The sequence below is a fragment of the Topomyia yanbarensis genome, chromosome 2 (assembly GCF_030247195.1).
Source record: "Topomyia yanbarensis strain Yona2022 chromosome 2, ASM3024719v1, whole genome shotgun sequence".
NCBI classification, from domain to species: Eukaryota; Metazoa; Arthropoda; class Insecta; order Diptera; family Culicidae; genus Topomyia; species Topomyia yanbarensis.
In genome coordinates this window covers 211,306,741-211,325,479 of record NC_080671.1, presented here as the reverse complement: position 1 = coordinate 211,325,479, position 18,739 = coordinate 211,306,741, and the positions used below count along the sequence as shown (strand labels likewise).

General features: G+C 37.8%; 1 protein-coding gene across 1 annotated transcript; it reads left to right on the top strand.

The window, feature by feature from the left end:
* Window positions 1-285: 285 nt before the first annotated feature.
* LOC131680016 (uncharacterized) lies at window positions 286-18,374 on the top strand. Its single transcript, XM_058960750.1, has 5 exons — window positions 286-595; window positions 3,589-3,825; window positions 3,889-8,159; window positions 11,880-12,059; window positions 18,066-18,374. Exons 1-5 carry the CDS (start codon window positions 286-288, stop codon window positions 18,372-18,374), a joined length of 5,307 nt encoding a protein of 1,768 aa, XP_058816733.1.
* Window positions 18,375-18,739: the final 365 nt, after the last annotated feature.

Sequence of the window (18,739 nt, the reverse complement as noted above, 5' to 3'; positions counted from 1 at the left end):
ATTTTGGATCAATACCAAAAATTATTGCGAGCTGGTATACTTTGTAACGGGTTTCATTCCCTCCGAAACGGCATTCGAAAAGCGGCTCATATCATGTGCGAAGCCTTGCGATGATGCAAACAGACTGATGGTAACAAAAATGCTGAGTTGTGTCTTTTATACTCGATCACAGTACAATGAAAGTCCATCCTTCTTTAAGCTTCTCGATATGCTTCTCTTGTGGCTCGGAAGCTATAAAAGCTGTCGTACTATTTGAATCGAGTGTAAAAAAATTGATTTTGAAAGATGTCTAAGCACATGCGAGACAAATACGTTGCGACGTGCAACAAAAGAAAGCGCGAAAAAGTGGTAGTGAACGCGGAAGAACCGCCAAGGAATGCAGTGTCCGATGCTGAACGCATGAGGCAGTATCGGCAACGGAAAAAGCTTGCGAGAGAGACTGATGTTTCTGGTTCCGGCACTGAAACGGATAGGAGTTCTCAGTTGGTCGCAGGTATCGATATCAATACGAATGCGGATAGAAGCGCTAACCACATCATGCGTGTGTCTGTCGCAATTGAGGGCATCTTTCTAGACGTGGATGTCAGTTATCAAGGTATTATTTTATATTCTGCATTACGTCGAATTGAGTTTCCACACGACTGCGCTTGAACAAATTCAGTTCTAATTAAATACATTCGGTGAAAACTAACTCTTCGTAATGTAATATAATTGACAACGCTTGTTCAACACATCAATTCTATGTTCCCGTATTTATGATTTATGATTAATCGTCGAATTTTTGGCCCATAAAATGGTCTTAATACGGAAAGAAATATTGAAAAGTATTATATATTAAAGGTTTAATGGAGCATAACATGGAATAAAAATATATATACATATATTTAACAAGAATTGATGGATTGAATTAGCATTGCAAATACTTTTATTGATTAAATTTTGTATGTTATGATATAATTGAATAATAATGTTGAGGTGAAAAATCGAAACTCCTCTTTGACAGCTTAAAAAAACCTGATGCGATTCGTGATGAACAGAAAACATTCAGTCAAAAATCCGTATTATTCATTTAATTTTGTATATAAATATATATATATATATATATATATATATATATATATATATATATATATATATATATATATATATATATATATATATATATATATATATATATATATATATATATATATATATATATATATATATATATATATATATATATATATATATATATATATATATATATATATATATATATATATATATATATATATATATATATATATATATATATATATATATATATATATATATATATACACTCAGGTTTTTTTTTACGCGGGGGATACAAACCGCGTAAATGAAAACCGCGTAAATTTCAAAATCCGCGTAAATGAAAACCGCGTAAATTTCAAAATCCGCGTAAAAAAAAACTTGAGTGTATATATATATATATATATATATATATATATATATATATATATATATATATATATATATATATATATATATATATATATATATATATATATATAAAATTTATATGCATTTCACTAAATATTTAGGTAACGGTTTTCAAATACTGGTAAATCATAAAATGATCATTATAATTGCTTATATTGTGACAGGATCTACTTTGATTAGTTTTTTCGTTGTTGTTCTCTCGTTAATTGAGTTCTACAGGATGACAACACGAATGAACTCATGATGAATGAAGTTCGTGTTTGACAATTCTTGGTGGTTTGTTTACTTCGTCAGTTTCATGAGAACGAATACAACGGGTGCTCAACTGTTGAATTTGAACTCACATAACTCCCATGTAAACAAACCACCGATAATTGAATAATTTGTCGTTTCTGCTTACGTTATATGATAGGGTGCGCTTTTCCATATTTTGAACATGAGTTGGGAATATGTTGTCAAAACGAGTGAAACAGAGAATTGTGAGAGAAAGAGTTTCAACTATTCTTAGTGGAAAGTAATGGTTATAATGTATGGGCACAAACAGTTTTTTTAGATTTTATTTTAGAATTTGTAAGTATTTCAATAAACTACAAACTGTTCCCATATTTTTTCCGCATCAAATGTATATCCATTTTACAACTACAATATTATATTTTTTTCCGAAATTCCAAGTTTTAATATCTTTTCCATACATTTAAATTCACGCTAACCACCACCGAAGCAGCGCCATCTCTCAAATATTTTCATAAAAGTACTAGCTAATACCCGTCGCGCATTGCTGCGACTTCAACGAAATAGGAGTAATTTCTTACGGCAATATATATATATATATATATATATATATATATATATATATATATATATATATATATATATATATATATATATATATATATATATATATATATATATATATATATATATATATATATATATATATATATATATATATATATATATATATATATATATATATATATATATATATATATATATATATATATATATATATATATAATTCGGGACAAACCGTAACAGTTCACAGCAGTTAACGTAAGATACAACTATTCTCTTTTGTTTACTACAAATATCTGTGATTGACCAGTAACGATTTGTCCGAAATTTCAACTTTAAGTGAATTTTTACAGTTGATTTACACGCCCTAATCATATGTTTGTCGAGAATTGTTCAATAAAATTGATAGCATATTGAAGGAGCTTTTCATCTCCTTGAATCTCTTATAGAGGAATGCCCCACACTATATAATATGCTGATTATTTCTTTGCTTCTGGCAACAGGAATTTTTGTAGTAACTTTGAATGACTTCGATTGAGTTACACAATTAATTCATATGGAGTAAATTAGGGTACATATTTGGAGTTTACAAAGACTTCTAATGTTTTTTTCATTTTCATTAAAATAGCAATGCATTGCAATGAACTTTTAATTTCAATCAAATAAATTTATTTTCAATTATTTTGTTTAAATTTCTATCAGGTAATTAACAAAAAAGAGAACGATATGTTTCATTTAAGCAATTAATAAATATTATTGTACTCATTAAATAAAATTTTTGTCTCCCGACCAATAATTTTATTTTGAAAATTCTATCCAAATTTTATTAACCATACAAGTCTATTCTCTGAGCGTTGGTCTGAATGATTTAGACTAACTTTCTAAACACAAAATAATCCAACTTTGTTGAACTTTGCAGGAATCGTTCCATCTCGTTCTTTGCAGAGCGAGCCCATTCAAATTCCTGCACTAATAAGTCAGGGTAAGATATTATAATAAATATCAAGTTGATAATAAATTTGCGTTACTGAAAACTTTGTTGAACTTTGCAGGAATCGTTCCATCTCGTTCTTTGCAGATCGAGCACATTCAAATTCCTGCACTAATAAGTCAGGGTAAGCTATTATAATAAATGTGAATCTGACAATAAAAATTTGCGTTAATGAAAAATTACAGAAATTAACCCATCGTGTCAAACACAAGATGGGACAGGTTTTGCGAGAGCTGATCGCGAATTTCGCGAAAGGTTCATTGATAATGAATTCGGGGTTGCATGTAGCGTGTGTGATAGACTTTGGTTCACCAACGATCTGAAGTCAATCACAGAGCAAGGAAGGAGAGTGCTGTTGGAGGCTGGAGACTTTGAGTCAGTTGCGGGATTCAAGTTATGCCAGACCTGTCGTAGCAGTTTGCAGCGAGGTACAGTACCAAATCTGTCCACGTCGAACGGATTCAAGTACCCAAGCTGTCCACCAGATCTTCCGCCCTTGGATCCGATTAGCGAAAGGCTGATTTCACCACGACTGCCGTTTATGCAGATTCGTCGTCTGCGCCAGGCACAAGGTGTGTTATGAGGTTGCACTTTGGCAATTTTTCCTTTTTATGAAGTATTATCCGAAATTGTAGGCAGTTACACCATCATTGGGCAGGTCATCAATGTTCCAGTAGATGTAGATGAGATGGTTCGGGTGCTTCCTCGTCAGCTTGAAGACGATTACGCTTTTAATGTATCAATTAAAAAACATCTAATACATAAATCAAATTACTTGTCTGGATTCGTCAAGAAGTCGGTCGTGAAGGCTTGGCTTAAATATTTAGTCACCACACCATTATATAAACGGGAAGGAATATCTCTGTGCGAGGATCGACTAACAGCTTTTGGTGCGGACCAACAATCTAGTTCATCTCAAGAAATGAGTATGATAGAATTGGAAGTCATTGAAGCAACCAACGATGTCGAGTTGTTTGCTGGTCAGCAACAAACGCTGTTATGGAATGAAGATAAATGTCTGGAAATTGCTCCGGCTCAAAACAAGAGGCCGATGTCGATTGTTTACGATGAAAACGCTGAAGAGCTGTCTTTTCCAGATATCTATTTGGGATATCCAAGAAAATTCAAAGCTGGCGTTCACGTAACACCCTTCATGAAGGCCACCAGTGAGCTGAGACGGAGTGATAGACGTGGAGCCAAGCCGAATCACTTACTGGCTATGAAAATTCTCCGTCTTCGAGTTACTGAGGGATTGCAGCATACCTACAAATGTATGGGAACTGCAAACATAACGCGAGCCCAGCTGAGCGACAAAAGTTTCTTGGAGAATCTCATGGAACGAAATCTGTCGTTTATGAAATCGATTCCAAACTCAGTGCAGTATTGGTATCGACGTAAACAGGACCTTTTCGCCATGATTCGACAGCTGGGCAAGCCAACAATGTTTCTGACGCTAAGCGCGAGCGAAACTCAATGGCCACTATTGTTGAAACAGCTGCACAAGCTCTCAAATCATTATAACGGCATCGATTTAACAGAACCATTGCGTGAGTTGAATGCCTATCAGCGAGCGACACTGGTCAATGACGACCCAACCACTTGTTGTTTGTTCTTCAATAAACTCGTTGATGTCATAATGCATATTCTATCTTCACCTAGATTCAGTCCATTTGGCAGCCATTATGTTATTGATTTTTTCAAGCGCATTGAATTTCAACACCGCGGCAGTCCACATGCACACATCATGCTTTGGCTTGCAAATGATCCTCGTGAAACGGTTTCTGAGCATATGCCCGCCACCCTACAACTAATCAGAACAGTTTGTTCTATTAGTGTAGGGGATCTACGTGAAACGTATGGCAAACAGGTTCATGGGCACACGCGTACTTGCTATAAACGCAACGAGAAGCGGTGTCGATTCAACATACCATACTGGCCAATGAATGAAGAACGGTCATTGGTACCGCTAACAACTGATGACAGTCGCCGTGGACGATTACGCCGACGCTCCGCAGAGATGCGGGAATCACTGGAAACAAAATCATTTGACACTCTAGAGGAGTTTCTTGCAGATTGCAGATGTACTCCCGATGAATATCTCGATGTGCTCCGTTCTTCGATACAGCGCCCAACAATTTTCTTAAAGCGCTCAATGACGGAACTCTGGACAAACCCTTTCAATCCTTGGATTGCAGAGAAACTGCGTTCCAACATGGATCTGCAGTTTATCCTTGACGTGTACTCGTGTGCATGTTACTTGGTTGACTACGTCAACAAATCGAATCGGGGCATAAGTGGTTTACACCGCGAGCTCATCCTTTTGCAAGAGCAGTATCCTGATCAGGACTACACGGCATTACTGAAGAAGGTTAGTTTAAAAATGCTGAACTCTGTAGAGATGTGTGCCCAGGAAGCCGCATGGTACCTTCTTCGTCTACCAATGTCTGAGGCCAGCAGAAAAATAGAGTTTCTGCCAACGATGTGGCCTCACGAACGGACCAGGACCAGGAAGCAGCACAAGCAGATGGACGACGAGGGAATTGGAGAAGATTCTACTGACGTGTGGACAAAGAATATTATCCAGAAGTATGAAGAGCGCGACGGATTGGATTATGTTTGCTTGGCTGATTTTGCTGCTAACTTCACCAAGTGTAGAAATACAAACAGCTACAGAGCCCGAAGCTCACCGCGAATATTACGATGGTGCAATTATAGCATGAACGAACTTGTTGAGTACAAGCGCGAATCAGTCCTTCTATTCTTACCGTTTAGAAACGAATTATGCGATGTTCTCGATGGAAACAAGTTTCTTCAGCTGTATAATGCGCACGAGGCAGACATCCTGAGAAAAAGGAGAGAATACGACTGCGAATTGAACTTGGAACAAACTGTCGAGGAATATCTACGCACTTGTGAGAACGAAGAAGCTGGCGAACAGGAGAACACCGCAACTAAGAAACATGAAGAGTTTGTACAGTCGATTGCCATGGAACCAAACGATGATGACATTGAGCAATTACCAACTGGAACACTGAGAGCGGTTATAAGACAACGAACCAACGTCATGTCGAAGCAAGATTACTGCGATATGGTACGATCCACCAATGCGGAACAGCGCGACTTAATTTTGCACGTAATCGATTCGCTACACAGCTTCACCGATAGCAAACCAATGCAATTATTCTTCACTGGACCGGCTGGATGCGGTAAAACATTTACACTGCGAGTACTTATGGAGACCTTCAACCGCTTCAGTCAAGCTCATAACTCACAGAAGAATGCCTACGTAGCATGTGCTTCGACAGGAAAGGCAGCCGTTGCCATTGGAGGAACTACCGTGCATTCTGCATTTCGCATCACAATGTCACGCCGTAGTAATTCAAAGCTAAGCTTCGAAACACTCCAACTTTATCGCAACGCTTTCACCAATGTTAAAGCTATTATCATAGATGAGGTGAGCATGATTGGCGCAGATGTACTCAACACCATACACGCACGCCTTCAAGATATAACCGGAAACTACGATGATCCATTCGGTGGAATTAATATAATATTCTGCGGAGACTTACGGCAACTACCGCCAGTCAATGCAAGACCCGTCTACAAGGCATGTGGAAACTCATTCCACGGGGCTGTCCTGTGGCAATCGCTCGACTTTTTCCCGCTGGTAACAGTTATGCGTCAAACCGATATCAAATTTTCCGATATATTGACCAAGATCGGCAACGGTTTGCGATTAACCGCAGAAGAAACCGAATTGATCGAGGGTCGTTTTCGCACAGCCGAATGGTGCAAACAAAACGCACCAAGGGCAATTAGACTTTATCATCGGAACGTGGATGTAGATCAATACAACAACGAAGCATTAAACGCACATGATGCACAAGACTGCATTGCCGACGATGTGTTTGCGGGATACAAAAATGCTGATCAGCTCGCTAGTTCTCGTATTAAGCTTTACAAGCTGAGCGTCGTGGAAACAGGAGGCATGCCGTATTTGCTACGCCTTTCAGTTGGTATGCCTTATATGATAACTACCAATGTCGACGTTGAAGATGGCGTAGTAAATGGCGCTATCGGTGAGCTGAAATACGTTGAACATGTTGAGGATGACTCCGGACGACATATTGCCAAGCTGTGGATGAAGTTCGAGAGCGAAGCTGTTGGAGCTGCTTTGAGGATCAAGTCAAGACCAGCCGTTTATTCTAGACCCGGTATCCTGCAATCTGATTGGACTCCTATTTCGAAGCGATCTGCGAATATCAAACTAAGCGGCACCATCAAATGCAAGCGTATCCAGTTTCCAGTCGTGAGTGCATGTGCTCTGACTGTACACAAGTCACAGGGCGGCACATTCTCTGAGATTGTATATGACTACGACAAGAGCCAGGACCAGCAGCTGGTATACGTTGGTTTGTCGCGTGTTTCATCGCTTCAGGGTCTTTACCTGACTAATCCCACCAATGCCTTCAAGTTTCATCACGCTAAGGGTTCTAATTCACCGAAAATGCAAGACCTGCGAAATGAGCTGCAACGATTAGGCAATCATCGTTTGCGTACACTTGGTGATGAATTATGCGAGGTTATAACGAATAGTGATCCTGCTAGTACGTTGATAAGTCTCAATGTACAAAGTTTGAAGGCCCACGCAATGGATATCGCTACAGATAGGATTTTAGCTAGCGTAGACTTCCTCGCCTTTAGTGAAACCTGGCTAGACGATTCTTTTTCAGTCGAGGTAGAAGGCTACAGTTGCGTCATCCAATCGAAGCGTACCGATACGAGAGCTGGTGGAGTAGCCATATACAAGAAGAACAAGACATCCATAATGGCTATTCCTTATACCATCCAACAACAAGCACACGCCGAGGACGCTTGCGGTGACATTTGTGCAGCAATGGTGACGGTAATGGATATCAGTATTCTTATAATTTCAATATATATTTCGCCAGGAACAACTGCGGAGCAGAGAAAGTCCTTCATATCACGCAGATTGTCTAGCTATGCTAGGCAGAAAATTCCTATGGTGGTCACAGGCGACTTCAATATTGACGTATCCAGACAAGAAAACAAAGATTTTATTGATTTTATGGATATATTTTTCCAATTAAGTGTAGCTACGCGAACGAATGAGGCAACCACACTTGGTGGTTCGGTATTAGATTTAATATTTACGCATAATTTAAGCGCGGAAAGCACGCAATATTGTTCTTATTTTTCATATCATAGACCAATATTATCTGTACTATCAATAGAAGCACCCGAACCATAATCTGCATCTTAAAACCCTCGCTGGAATGAGACGATCAAAACTTGCAACGACAATTACGGTCGAAATGGCCCAGCCCAAAGGTAAGTTAATTTTCAAAGCATCGGAACTTGAAAAGAAAAGTTGCATACAAATGCACATAGGAAACTGGACACATATAATAAATATTTATTTTCAGATTAGGACAACAAACCACCAAATCCATCACGAATAACGACGCCTGGTGATAGTCAGCCTTACGCGGATCAGCCTTCACGCAAAACGGTCCTTTTCAGGACCACAAAACACAAAACGGTCCTTTTTAGGACCACAAAACATTAAACGGTCCTTCAGGACCCCAAAAATGTTACAAAGAATTTATTTTGAAATTTCCAGTAAACATTCATTCAAAAAGTGCATTGGTTCAAAGTATCCATGAATGTCATATGATATACCTAAGTTTAGTCCTACGTCAACACCGCGGTTATGTCCCGGACATTACCCACTCCTAGTTTTTACAACAAATAATGATATTTATGTGTGATGGTTGGCCAAAAAAGTTAGACAAACGCTTTATGGACGTTTTTGCCAATCAGAAAGATTTGGAAATTATTGACGGATGCGTATTGTTTCAAGACAGGGTGGTTATTCCACGACGAATGCAAAGCGGGATACTTAAGCTTTTGCATGCCAACCATGCAGAAATCGTTAAGATGAAACAATTGGCAAGAAGACAAGTCTATTGGGATGGGATAAACAATATATATATATATATATATATATATATATATATATATATATATATATATATATATATATATATATATATATATATATATATATATATATATATATATATATATATATATATATATATATATATATATATATATATATATATATATATATATATGTATATATATATAATATACTCATCACATTCAGATTTTCAAAGTAAAGGGTTGCGCTAGACTGCAGCGATATGAAGATGTTTCGATTAGGGAATGTTTGAAAACTTACATTTCTCGGCAAACATATGATTACGGCTTAAAAGCCAACTGTCGAAATTCTCTTTGAAAGGAAATTCCGGACAAACCGTTACTGGCTAAACACAGATCATAGCAGTTAATGAAAGAGAAAACTTTTTGTTTACTACCAATATCTGCGATTGGTGAGTAACGGTTTGTCCGGTATTTCCTTTCAAAGAGAATTTTGACAATTGGCTTTTAAGCCGTAATCATATGTTCGTCGAGATTTTGTCTCCTATGGTAACTATCAACTTTTAACAACTTTTAATGACAGGTTCACTTCGTTTTTCTTCCATCGCCATCAGGCCGCAGCCTTTGTCAATGCATACTTATATGAGTAAATTTTGTTATAAAAAGTGTTTATTCATGTACATTATTGTTATACCATATGAAATCTCAACATTTTAATCAGTGTTTCAAAAATCACTCCAATCAGTATTCGTTGAAAAAACCATAGTTTGACAAATCATTAAAATCCATGATTTCATCACTCATGGTTTTGGCTCCTGAGGAGTGAAAACCGCCAAGGAGTGAAAACAGGTTACTAGATTATAATTGCAGCATACAGTTTAAAAGCCCGAGCTCAATTTAGATTTTCAATTTTCATTTTATCAAGCACAAAAGCAAAACAGATCCTTGGTACAGTTCATGGCAAAAGCTTCTTTTCGATAGACCTCGAAGGAGTGTCATTTTAGTTATAAGTCGATTTACACCAAAAGAACGCGTTGAAATCGTAGCGCTTTACATTGAAAACGATCGTTCAATAGTGAAAACTGTGCGTATCTATCGTAAAAAATATTGCAGGCTCACTTCACCCTTTCCGGCGGAGTAAATAAAACAAATTTTCGAATTTGGGGGACACAGAACCCACACGTTATACATCAAACACCACTGCATGACCAGAAAGTAACTGTTTTGGCCGGAGTGTGCTCCAAAACAAGCATCGGTCCTTATTTTTTCAAAGAGGGAGAGACCATCGACAACGGACGCTACCGTTGAATTTTGGCGCACTTTGTCTATCCACAAATGCAGAAAAAGGGTCTGAAAACTTCTATTTTCAACAAGACGGGGCACCATGCCACACCGCAATCAAGATCTTGCAGAGCAAATTCCCAGGACGCGTTGTCTCAAAAAATGATGATTTGGAATGGCCTCATCATTCTCCGGATTTAACGGTGCCAGATATCTTTCTGTGGGGTTACTTGAAAAGTAAGGTGTATTCTAGCAATCCTATGTACCTTGACGAACTCAAAGCTAATATACGAGCTAAAATTGCTGCGATTAATCCCGATATGCTGTCTAATGTCATGCAAAATGCCCGCAAAAGAGCTGCTTTTTGTGTATCAAATGGGGGTGGTTATATAATCTACGTTGTATAATTAACCTGGTTTAAATGGCATAAAATATCCTAAAAAAACTTGTTTACTTGTGAAAACGGCCAAAAAAATGGCGAAGTTGTTCAATATTGTAAAAGGATACAACCAGCTGGCGCACCCTGTACCAACTGCTGGGATAATTGAGAAATTAAACATTCAAATCTTGAAGACCTGTTAGCAAAGTTTGAAATTAAATTCGGTCTATAAGCGGCGACAGAACAAGAATCACAAACCTGAGGCGACAGGAGGAGCCAAAACCAGGAGTGAAAACCTAAGAGTCAAAACCCACTTGGATTGCTTTGTTTTTTTTACTCACTGCCAGAAACGTGCATAACAATGATTGGTTTCCACCGCTCCTTTGGAAACAGGCTCCTTGGTGTGCAATGTGTGGTTTATTTGAAACACTGATTTTAATACATTATATTGCTTTATGCACAGTTTTCATCTACTGGTGCCAGCATGCCGCAACCAATATGCTGTCAGCATAATGTAAACGCTTGTCAGCAGCTGGTACCGGTAGATGGCATGCGTTTACATTATGATGGTAGTTGTTGCCAGCACGATGATACCATCAGTTGACAACTAGCACAAATGTCATGCTACATTAGATAGAAGGTGTTATAGCTTAATTACTCAAATACTAGTTTGACTACTTCAGTGTTCATTTCAATACTATTTCTTTCTCTACTTTTGTTATAGATATGACGCGTATCTATGAAAGGGCTAGTAGAGAGTTTAAAAAGCGATTTACTGGTAATGATTTTGGTGTAGCGTATAGTGTTTGCGACCGTTTATGGTTTACAAGTGATTTGAAAAATGTCGGCAGGACAGAAGAAAATGATGATTAATGTTGCCTTTAATGTTAGCAACAAGAAGCATTCTATTCATAAATCTTCTTATTTGAATGGGTTTATAAAGAAGGATACAGTTTATAAGTGGCTTCAGTATCTCGTTGACACTCCGTTATATCGTAGATACTTATCGATCAAGGTCAGTTTAATGGTCTTGATCAATCATCATCAAGGCTACTTGAAGCTGACAGTGAGTTGGAAACGATCGATTCCACAAACGACTATGAGCTTTTCATTGGGCAACAACAAACTTTGCTTTGGGACGAAGCCAAGTGTTTGGAGATTGCACCTGCTCAGAACAGAGTACCTTTGTCCCTAATTTTTGATGAATTTGCAGAAGAACTTTTTTTTTCCTGACATTTATTTTGGACATCCACGCTCATTCAATACCGACGTTCATGTTACGCCATTTATGATGGCTACTAGTGAACTTAGACGCCGCGACAGACGAGGCGCAAAGCCACAACATTTGCTTTACATGGTTATGAAAATACTACACGCTCATTCAAAACTACTCAAAATTTGAGTTCGGAGCACTCAATTTCAAAAGTAATAGCAATATGTCAAAAAATGAGTTTTAATTTGAGTAGAACTAACTCATTTCTTGAGTAATCATAAAATCTTCAAAGTTCTGAGTGAAAAAAATACTCTCAAAAAAGTGTGCGGAATTAGGTGTTCTTTTAAATTTTAAAAAGAGCCTAAAGTTAAAGCCGATGATCGTTCAGAAAACTAGAAGGTAAGTTTCATTGAGTTTTGCTTGCTTTCAAATCTTACTTCCAGTTGTGTTTTTGTAGTTTCGGCAATTTATACAAGATGCCGATCGGCATGAAATAGATGTAGAGAACGACCCTTGGATTAAGTTCCCGAACATCGCAAACACCTGGACAACGGTCTGGAGGATCAGGTAAATGATATTTGAAATGCCAATGAATGTCTTTGTACTTTTATTAAAAATGCGGAATGATTATTTTCTGTATTTCCCTCTTGAGTAAAATGTACTCAAATTTGACATTGTTATCCCAACTCAAAACTGAGTAAACGAGGAAAACTCAATTTTTGACTATGTGCACTTTTAATTAAATTGAGTTGCTGGCTATTCAAATTTGAGTTGTTATGGATGAGCGTGTACGGCTTTGCGTTTCTGAAGGTTTGCAAAACACATTTAAATGCGTAGGAACTGCAAATATAACCCGTGGAATGTTGAAGGACCGAGAATTCTTGGAATCCTGCATTGAGCGTAACTTGTCGTTCCTAAAGTCTATTCCAAATTCAGTTCCATATTGGCAACAACACAAACATGACGTTTTTGCAATGATTCGTCAACTCGGAAAGCCAACAATGTTCATAACATTGAGTACCAACGAAACTCGATGGCCCAATTTGTTGCGAATTTTATATAAACTCGCTAACGAACATAATATCGACTTGAGGGAACCTATAGAGCAATTAACTGCTCTTCGGCGAACTATGCTCGTAAGTAATGATCTTGTTACCTATTGCATTTATTTCAATAGGTTAGCTGAAACTTTATACTTTCCTCATCAAGATTTAGCCCATTTGGCAAATACTATGTTGTTGATTATGTCAAACGAATAGAGTTTCAACACCGTGGCAGTCCCCATGCTCACATTTTGTTATGGTTGAAAAATGATCCTCGAGAAATACATTCAGAGGACATACCCGCTAATGTGGAACTTATAAATTTACTTTGTTCCGTTAGTACCAATGGAAATCAGACCCTTAAACATACATTCACTTGTTACAAGCGAAATGACAAAGAATGTCGATTCCACATCCCTTATTGGCCAATGGATCGAACTAGAATGTTGTTGCCAATGGCATCGACTAATTCGCGTCGTGGCCAACTAAAACCAAAAGGTAGGGAAATGCACGAAAGATTGAACAGAAAGGTGTATACAACACTGGATGAATATCTTTCTGATTGTAATTGTTCGTACGATAACTACCTGGATGTTATTCGTGCTTCTTTACAAAGGCCCACCGTTCTCTTGAAGCGATCCATGGAAGAACTATGGACTAATCCTTACAATCCATGGGTTGCTAACCAACTACTCTCAAACATGAATCTTCAATTTATCATGGACGAATATTCATGTGCTGCGTATGTTGTGGAATATTTAAATAAAACAAACAGAGGAATTAGTAACTTGCATCTCGAATTAATCAAGCTGCAAGACGAATATCCCGACCAAGATTATTGTTCATTACTGAAGAAAGTCAGTATTAAAATGCTGAATTCAGTAGAAATGTGTGCCCAAGAAGCTGCTTGGTATTTACTGCGACAGCCAATGTCAGAAGCCAGCAGAAAAGTTGAACTTATACCAACAATGTGGCCACATGAACGAATAAAATCAAGAAAACACATAAAACGAATGGACGAAGAAGGTATTAATGATGACTCGACCGATGTGTGGACACTTAACATAATACAAAAGTACGAAAAGCGTGAGGGTCTTGACAACATTTGTTTGGCTGATTTTGTATCTTGTTATACTAAGGATAGAAGTAGTATAAACACTTATAAACGGCGAACTATCCCTCGAATAGTGCGATGGAGAAAATATAAAATGACCGAATTAAACGATTTCAAGCGTGAAATGGTTCTTTTGTTTCAGCCATTCCGGAATGAAACTTGCGATATTCTCGATCGCAACAACTTTATTGAATTATATGACCAAAATGAGTCATTCATATTGAATAAACTGAAAAAATATGATTGCAATATAAGTCTCGAGCATATCGTCGAAGAATATCTTCGTATAAACGAAGAAATTGAATCTGACGATCTACAAAATGAAACCAACGATAAACACAACGAATTCGTTCGAGCTATTGTCATGGAGCCGAACGATGATGATATCGAACAGTTGCCCACTGGTGCTCTAGCAGCGGTTGTTAAGAAACGTACCAATGTTATGAGCAAGCTAGAGTATAGACCTTTCTCGTCAAAAAATTTTATATGATAGGATGCTTCCTTTTTTATCCCCAATTCGTTACTGCCGATTGCCGCGATGATTTGGTACCTCTAACTATTGAAAAAATAAAAAATAGTGCAAGCTGCTCATTTAACCCCATATTCTGAATACCTATCTTGCCTTGTTTCCCCGTATTTTTACACCATTTGGATGAATTTCCTGTGGGGAATACTAAAAGGGTGCCAGATCTGCATATATTAGTAAATCTGCAGATTTTGCATTTTCACTGCAGATGTTTTGCAGATTACAAATATTTAGCAGAACAAAGCCTATGCCAGCCAATTTATACACAAGCCTTCAACATTTTTGATCATTTAAAATATATACATACTACATTTCTATGTCAAATTTATTGAAGATTTTTGTGTCAATCTGCAGACTTTTATATTTTCACTGCAGGCGTTTGTTTAAATAGACCTGGCATCACTGATGCTGAAATGATTCATTCATATACCTGTCAAAAACATAGAGCATTGCATGAAAATGTATAACCTCACTTTTCTGACAGTTCAGTGTGCTTGTTTACCTAAGACTTGTTTACATGGACTTTTAAAATTTACATTACTTGAATACTTTCGATGCTCTTTGAAAGACTATCAACTCAAGAGGGATGAATATTGGAACAATGGGAACCTGGTGCCACATTATGCAACCAATTCTAATCGACCTTTTCACACAAGCTTGAATACAATAAACTTTTCGTTTCGAGATGCGTAATGTCACCCCTGGTTCATACATTGACCAATCGGCGCTGGATGCAAAACCCGGTGGCATATGCTGAATCGTAAAGCGGACCCTACACGAGACAGAAATATTGTCAATACATATATTGACAAGACTGCTTCAATCCATCAATCCCATTTAAATTCCACAGAATCAATATTTTCAAGATGACCTTGCACCATCAATATATTGATCAATATATGATTTATTGTCAATATTTCTACTCGTGTAGGGTCCGCTTAAGATCAAGCATTGGGCTATAAAACGATTGCTTTCTGGATGATGGATAAGGATTTGTACACATTTCCACATAGATCTTTCATTAGGGCCTAAATCGCAAATGTAAACAAACTGCGTTTTCGCTATTATGATATTATGCAACAAAAATACTACAAGATTGAGGTGAAAATTAGTTAAAATGGTTTTTAGTTCGATTTATAATTAAAGAAAACAAAACGGCGAAACATACATTTTCTTCAAGGTTTCGACTTAGACCCTTCTTCTCATATAGAATATAAAGGCTAAACTTACATTTTAGACAGAACCGGGCGTACGGTTATTATACACAAAATTATTCTTTAAACGGCGGTTCTATTATATAAATGATAAGCAATATCTACTATAATCATGTCTACTCGACAGTTGTTGCACATAATCATTTGAATATTTTGATATTTTCATGAAATTTGAAGAAGGGATGTACACGCTCTTTCATTTACATTGAGTTTCTATGCGCCCATTTGCTGAGCCCTATTAAAAAGTATACTGTCAAGCTCGCCCATTTGCCCAGCCCTACCCAGCAAGCCAGAATCAGTTTAGCCCATTTACCGCGCCCTTCTGAAAATTATGTAAACGGTTTAGCCCTTTCGCAAATGGTGGTTGCTGAAGTGCGAAATCACGACTGGGATGCAAATTGGGCGTAAGCATTTTTTTAGTTTCTACCCACTAAAAGCACATAGGAATTAAATTCTTTGTTATATTGTCATAAGGTTCAACCAAAGATGCTTCCGGAAAAACATGACCATAAAGTAATTTATACCTACAATAAAAACTATTTAGAAAAGCGTCGCCGAATATTGAAACTGACTTTTCTCCATTTGAGTACATTGCGACTTAGGCCCTAATGAAAGATCTGTGTCGATTTGTTTGTTTGTCCACCAGTCACAGGTGGAGGAAAACAAATCGAAAATAGCTTTTCGGTCGGATTTTTTTTATGATGGAACCTAACCAACCGGTATAGACTTATCCAGCTGCGTTGGTACTGTGCCGTTTTGACGTTTGGATTGGGAGGAAAACAAACCACTCCTGCCCGGTCAAACCATTCGGAATTTGATTCGGAATCCTGAATGGAGTCAGTATGGATTCCAAATCAAATGCAACAACCGTTTGATGCATTTGATTTGGAATACATAATGGCTCCATTCAGAAATCCGAACCGGTTCCGGAATGAGTTTAACTGGGTGGGCTTAAGGGGAGGGCGGTAGTATAAAATTGCGAGATCTTGGTGTGCGGTATTTCAGATATCTACACAGTACGTCTCATGAATAAGTTTTACAGCGACACAGAGCATTTCAACACCATTATAAATACTTCAGGCGAGCTAATTCGAACGTTTAAATTGGCCGAGTTTTATGTATGTCAGCTGGAGGAAAACAAAACCCCAAAAGTGTGTGTGAAAGGAATTGCATAGAAATCTACAGCGACAAGGTCTGCCCTAAAAAAGTTTAGGCAGACTTCAATTGGACAAAAAATGATTAGAACGGGAATTTGAAAAATATTTAATTCTCTTGTATTGTTGGACATACAAAACGGCGATGAACACGGTATGGATTTTAGTTGCATTTCTCGCTCACTTGTTTATGTATTTTCTCACATTCACAGTTAAGTGGCCACAGTCCTCCCACATCTCCGACAGGTGTGGTTTCTGCGCTGGCCTATGTAAAGCACTCTTTTGGCGCGTGCTTGCCGTTACGGAAGAACGAAAGGAACAAATCAGGTGCACCCTGATGATGCCAAATTTCTCCATTGCCTCGCTAGTGCAATCTAACTACATTACATGTTACAAACGCCGCTGAACCCTCATACAGCAGCTAATTATTTCCGAAAGCTGCTTTCAGATTTGGCCTAGCGCGGAAGAAGTTGACATCCAAGTGGATCCAGAGATAGTACACGAGGACGCGGACGATGAGCGATCAGATATCGAAAACGCTGGGGAAGACGCTGATGAATTAAACATTTTCCTTTGGAACCAAAAACCGAAATGCGCATCAAGGGAGAGAATGGGAAGATTTACGTTATTAGCGGGATGGGAGAGGAAAAAGTTGAAATGGGTGATTTGCAGAGCGTTTTCGTCGATTTATGGATCCGGATCGCAACATGAAACAAAATAGTTCAAAGGGAGAAAAGGAATCTGCTGGTTTGCCGCTAAAGAATGATCGTTCATTACCCATTCGGAACCGATGTCCATATTGTAATAGAGTTTGCGGACAAGTACCTGATGACGACGCACATTCGATGGCACACGAGTAGGTTAAGGTTTTACTTATTTTCTTTTCTGTAAATTCCAATTATATACTGTTTACTGTTACAGGTAAAAAGCCCTTCAAATGTGTCCCCACTGTTTGAAAACATTCACTCAATCGATAACGCTGAAGATACACGTCAGGTTTCACACCCGGGAAAACATGAGAATTTGCATGCCACCGGGAAACTGTTCGATTGTCGCGATTGTGGTAAAAAGTATAACACATATGTGTCCAAACGCAAGGTTTCTAATACAAACGTAAAGGAAAAGATGTACTCGTGTAAAATATACAGCCAAACATTCAAGCATCAGCAAAGCAGGGTGTACCACATGAGTAACAAAACCAAACACAAACGGCTCGACAGAGGTTTTTAGAGATCTGAAGACGGACGAAGGAGAGGCGATTTGACGAAGCTAAAATAACTTTCTCGTTCCCAAATTGTTAAAGCTACCAAGCACAACACCGGACTACATGAGCAATTTGTCCTGAGCATGTTTTTGGCAATTATTGAGGATAGTGTATCCGTTTATTGGGTAGTATTTGGCGCACCAACATTAGTAGCGTAAATATCCAGCGCCAGACGCAGGTTCCGTTTGATGGATTCGATGGAATCGCTATCGACAGACTCTTCATCATCTCGACTTCCATGAGCTCATTCAGTACTTTATGATAAAATAACAATAGTCTAGACAGGCTACGGTCCGACCCGGATGTAGAATTCAACTAGATACATTCGACA

Excerpts from the sequence above, each read along its gene's own strand:
- LOC131680016 (XM_058960750.1), top strand. The coding sequence starts at position 286 with ATGTCTAAGCACATGCGAGACAAATACGTTGCGACGTGCAACAAAAGA. Across the intron at positions 596-3,588 it reads CGTGGATGTCAGTTATCAAG|AGCAAGGAAGGAGAGTGCTG; the intron begins GTATTATTTTAT and ends AGTCAATCACAG. Across the intron at positions 12,060-18,065 it reads TTGCACCTGCTCAGAACAGA|GTAAAAAGCCCTTCAAATGT; the intron begins GTACCTTTGTCC and ends TTACTGTTACAG.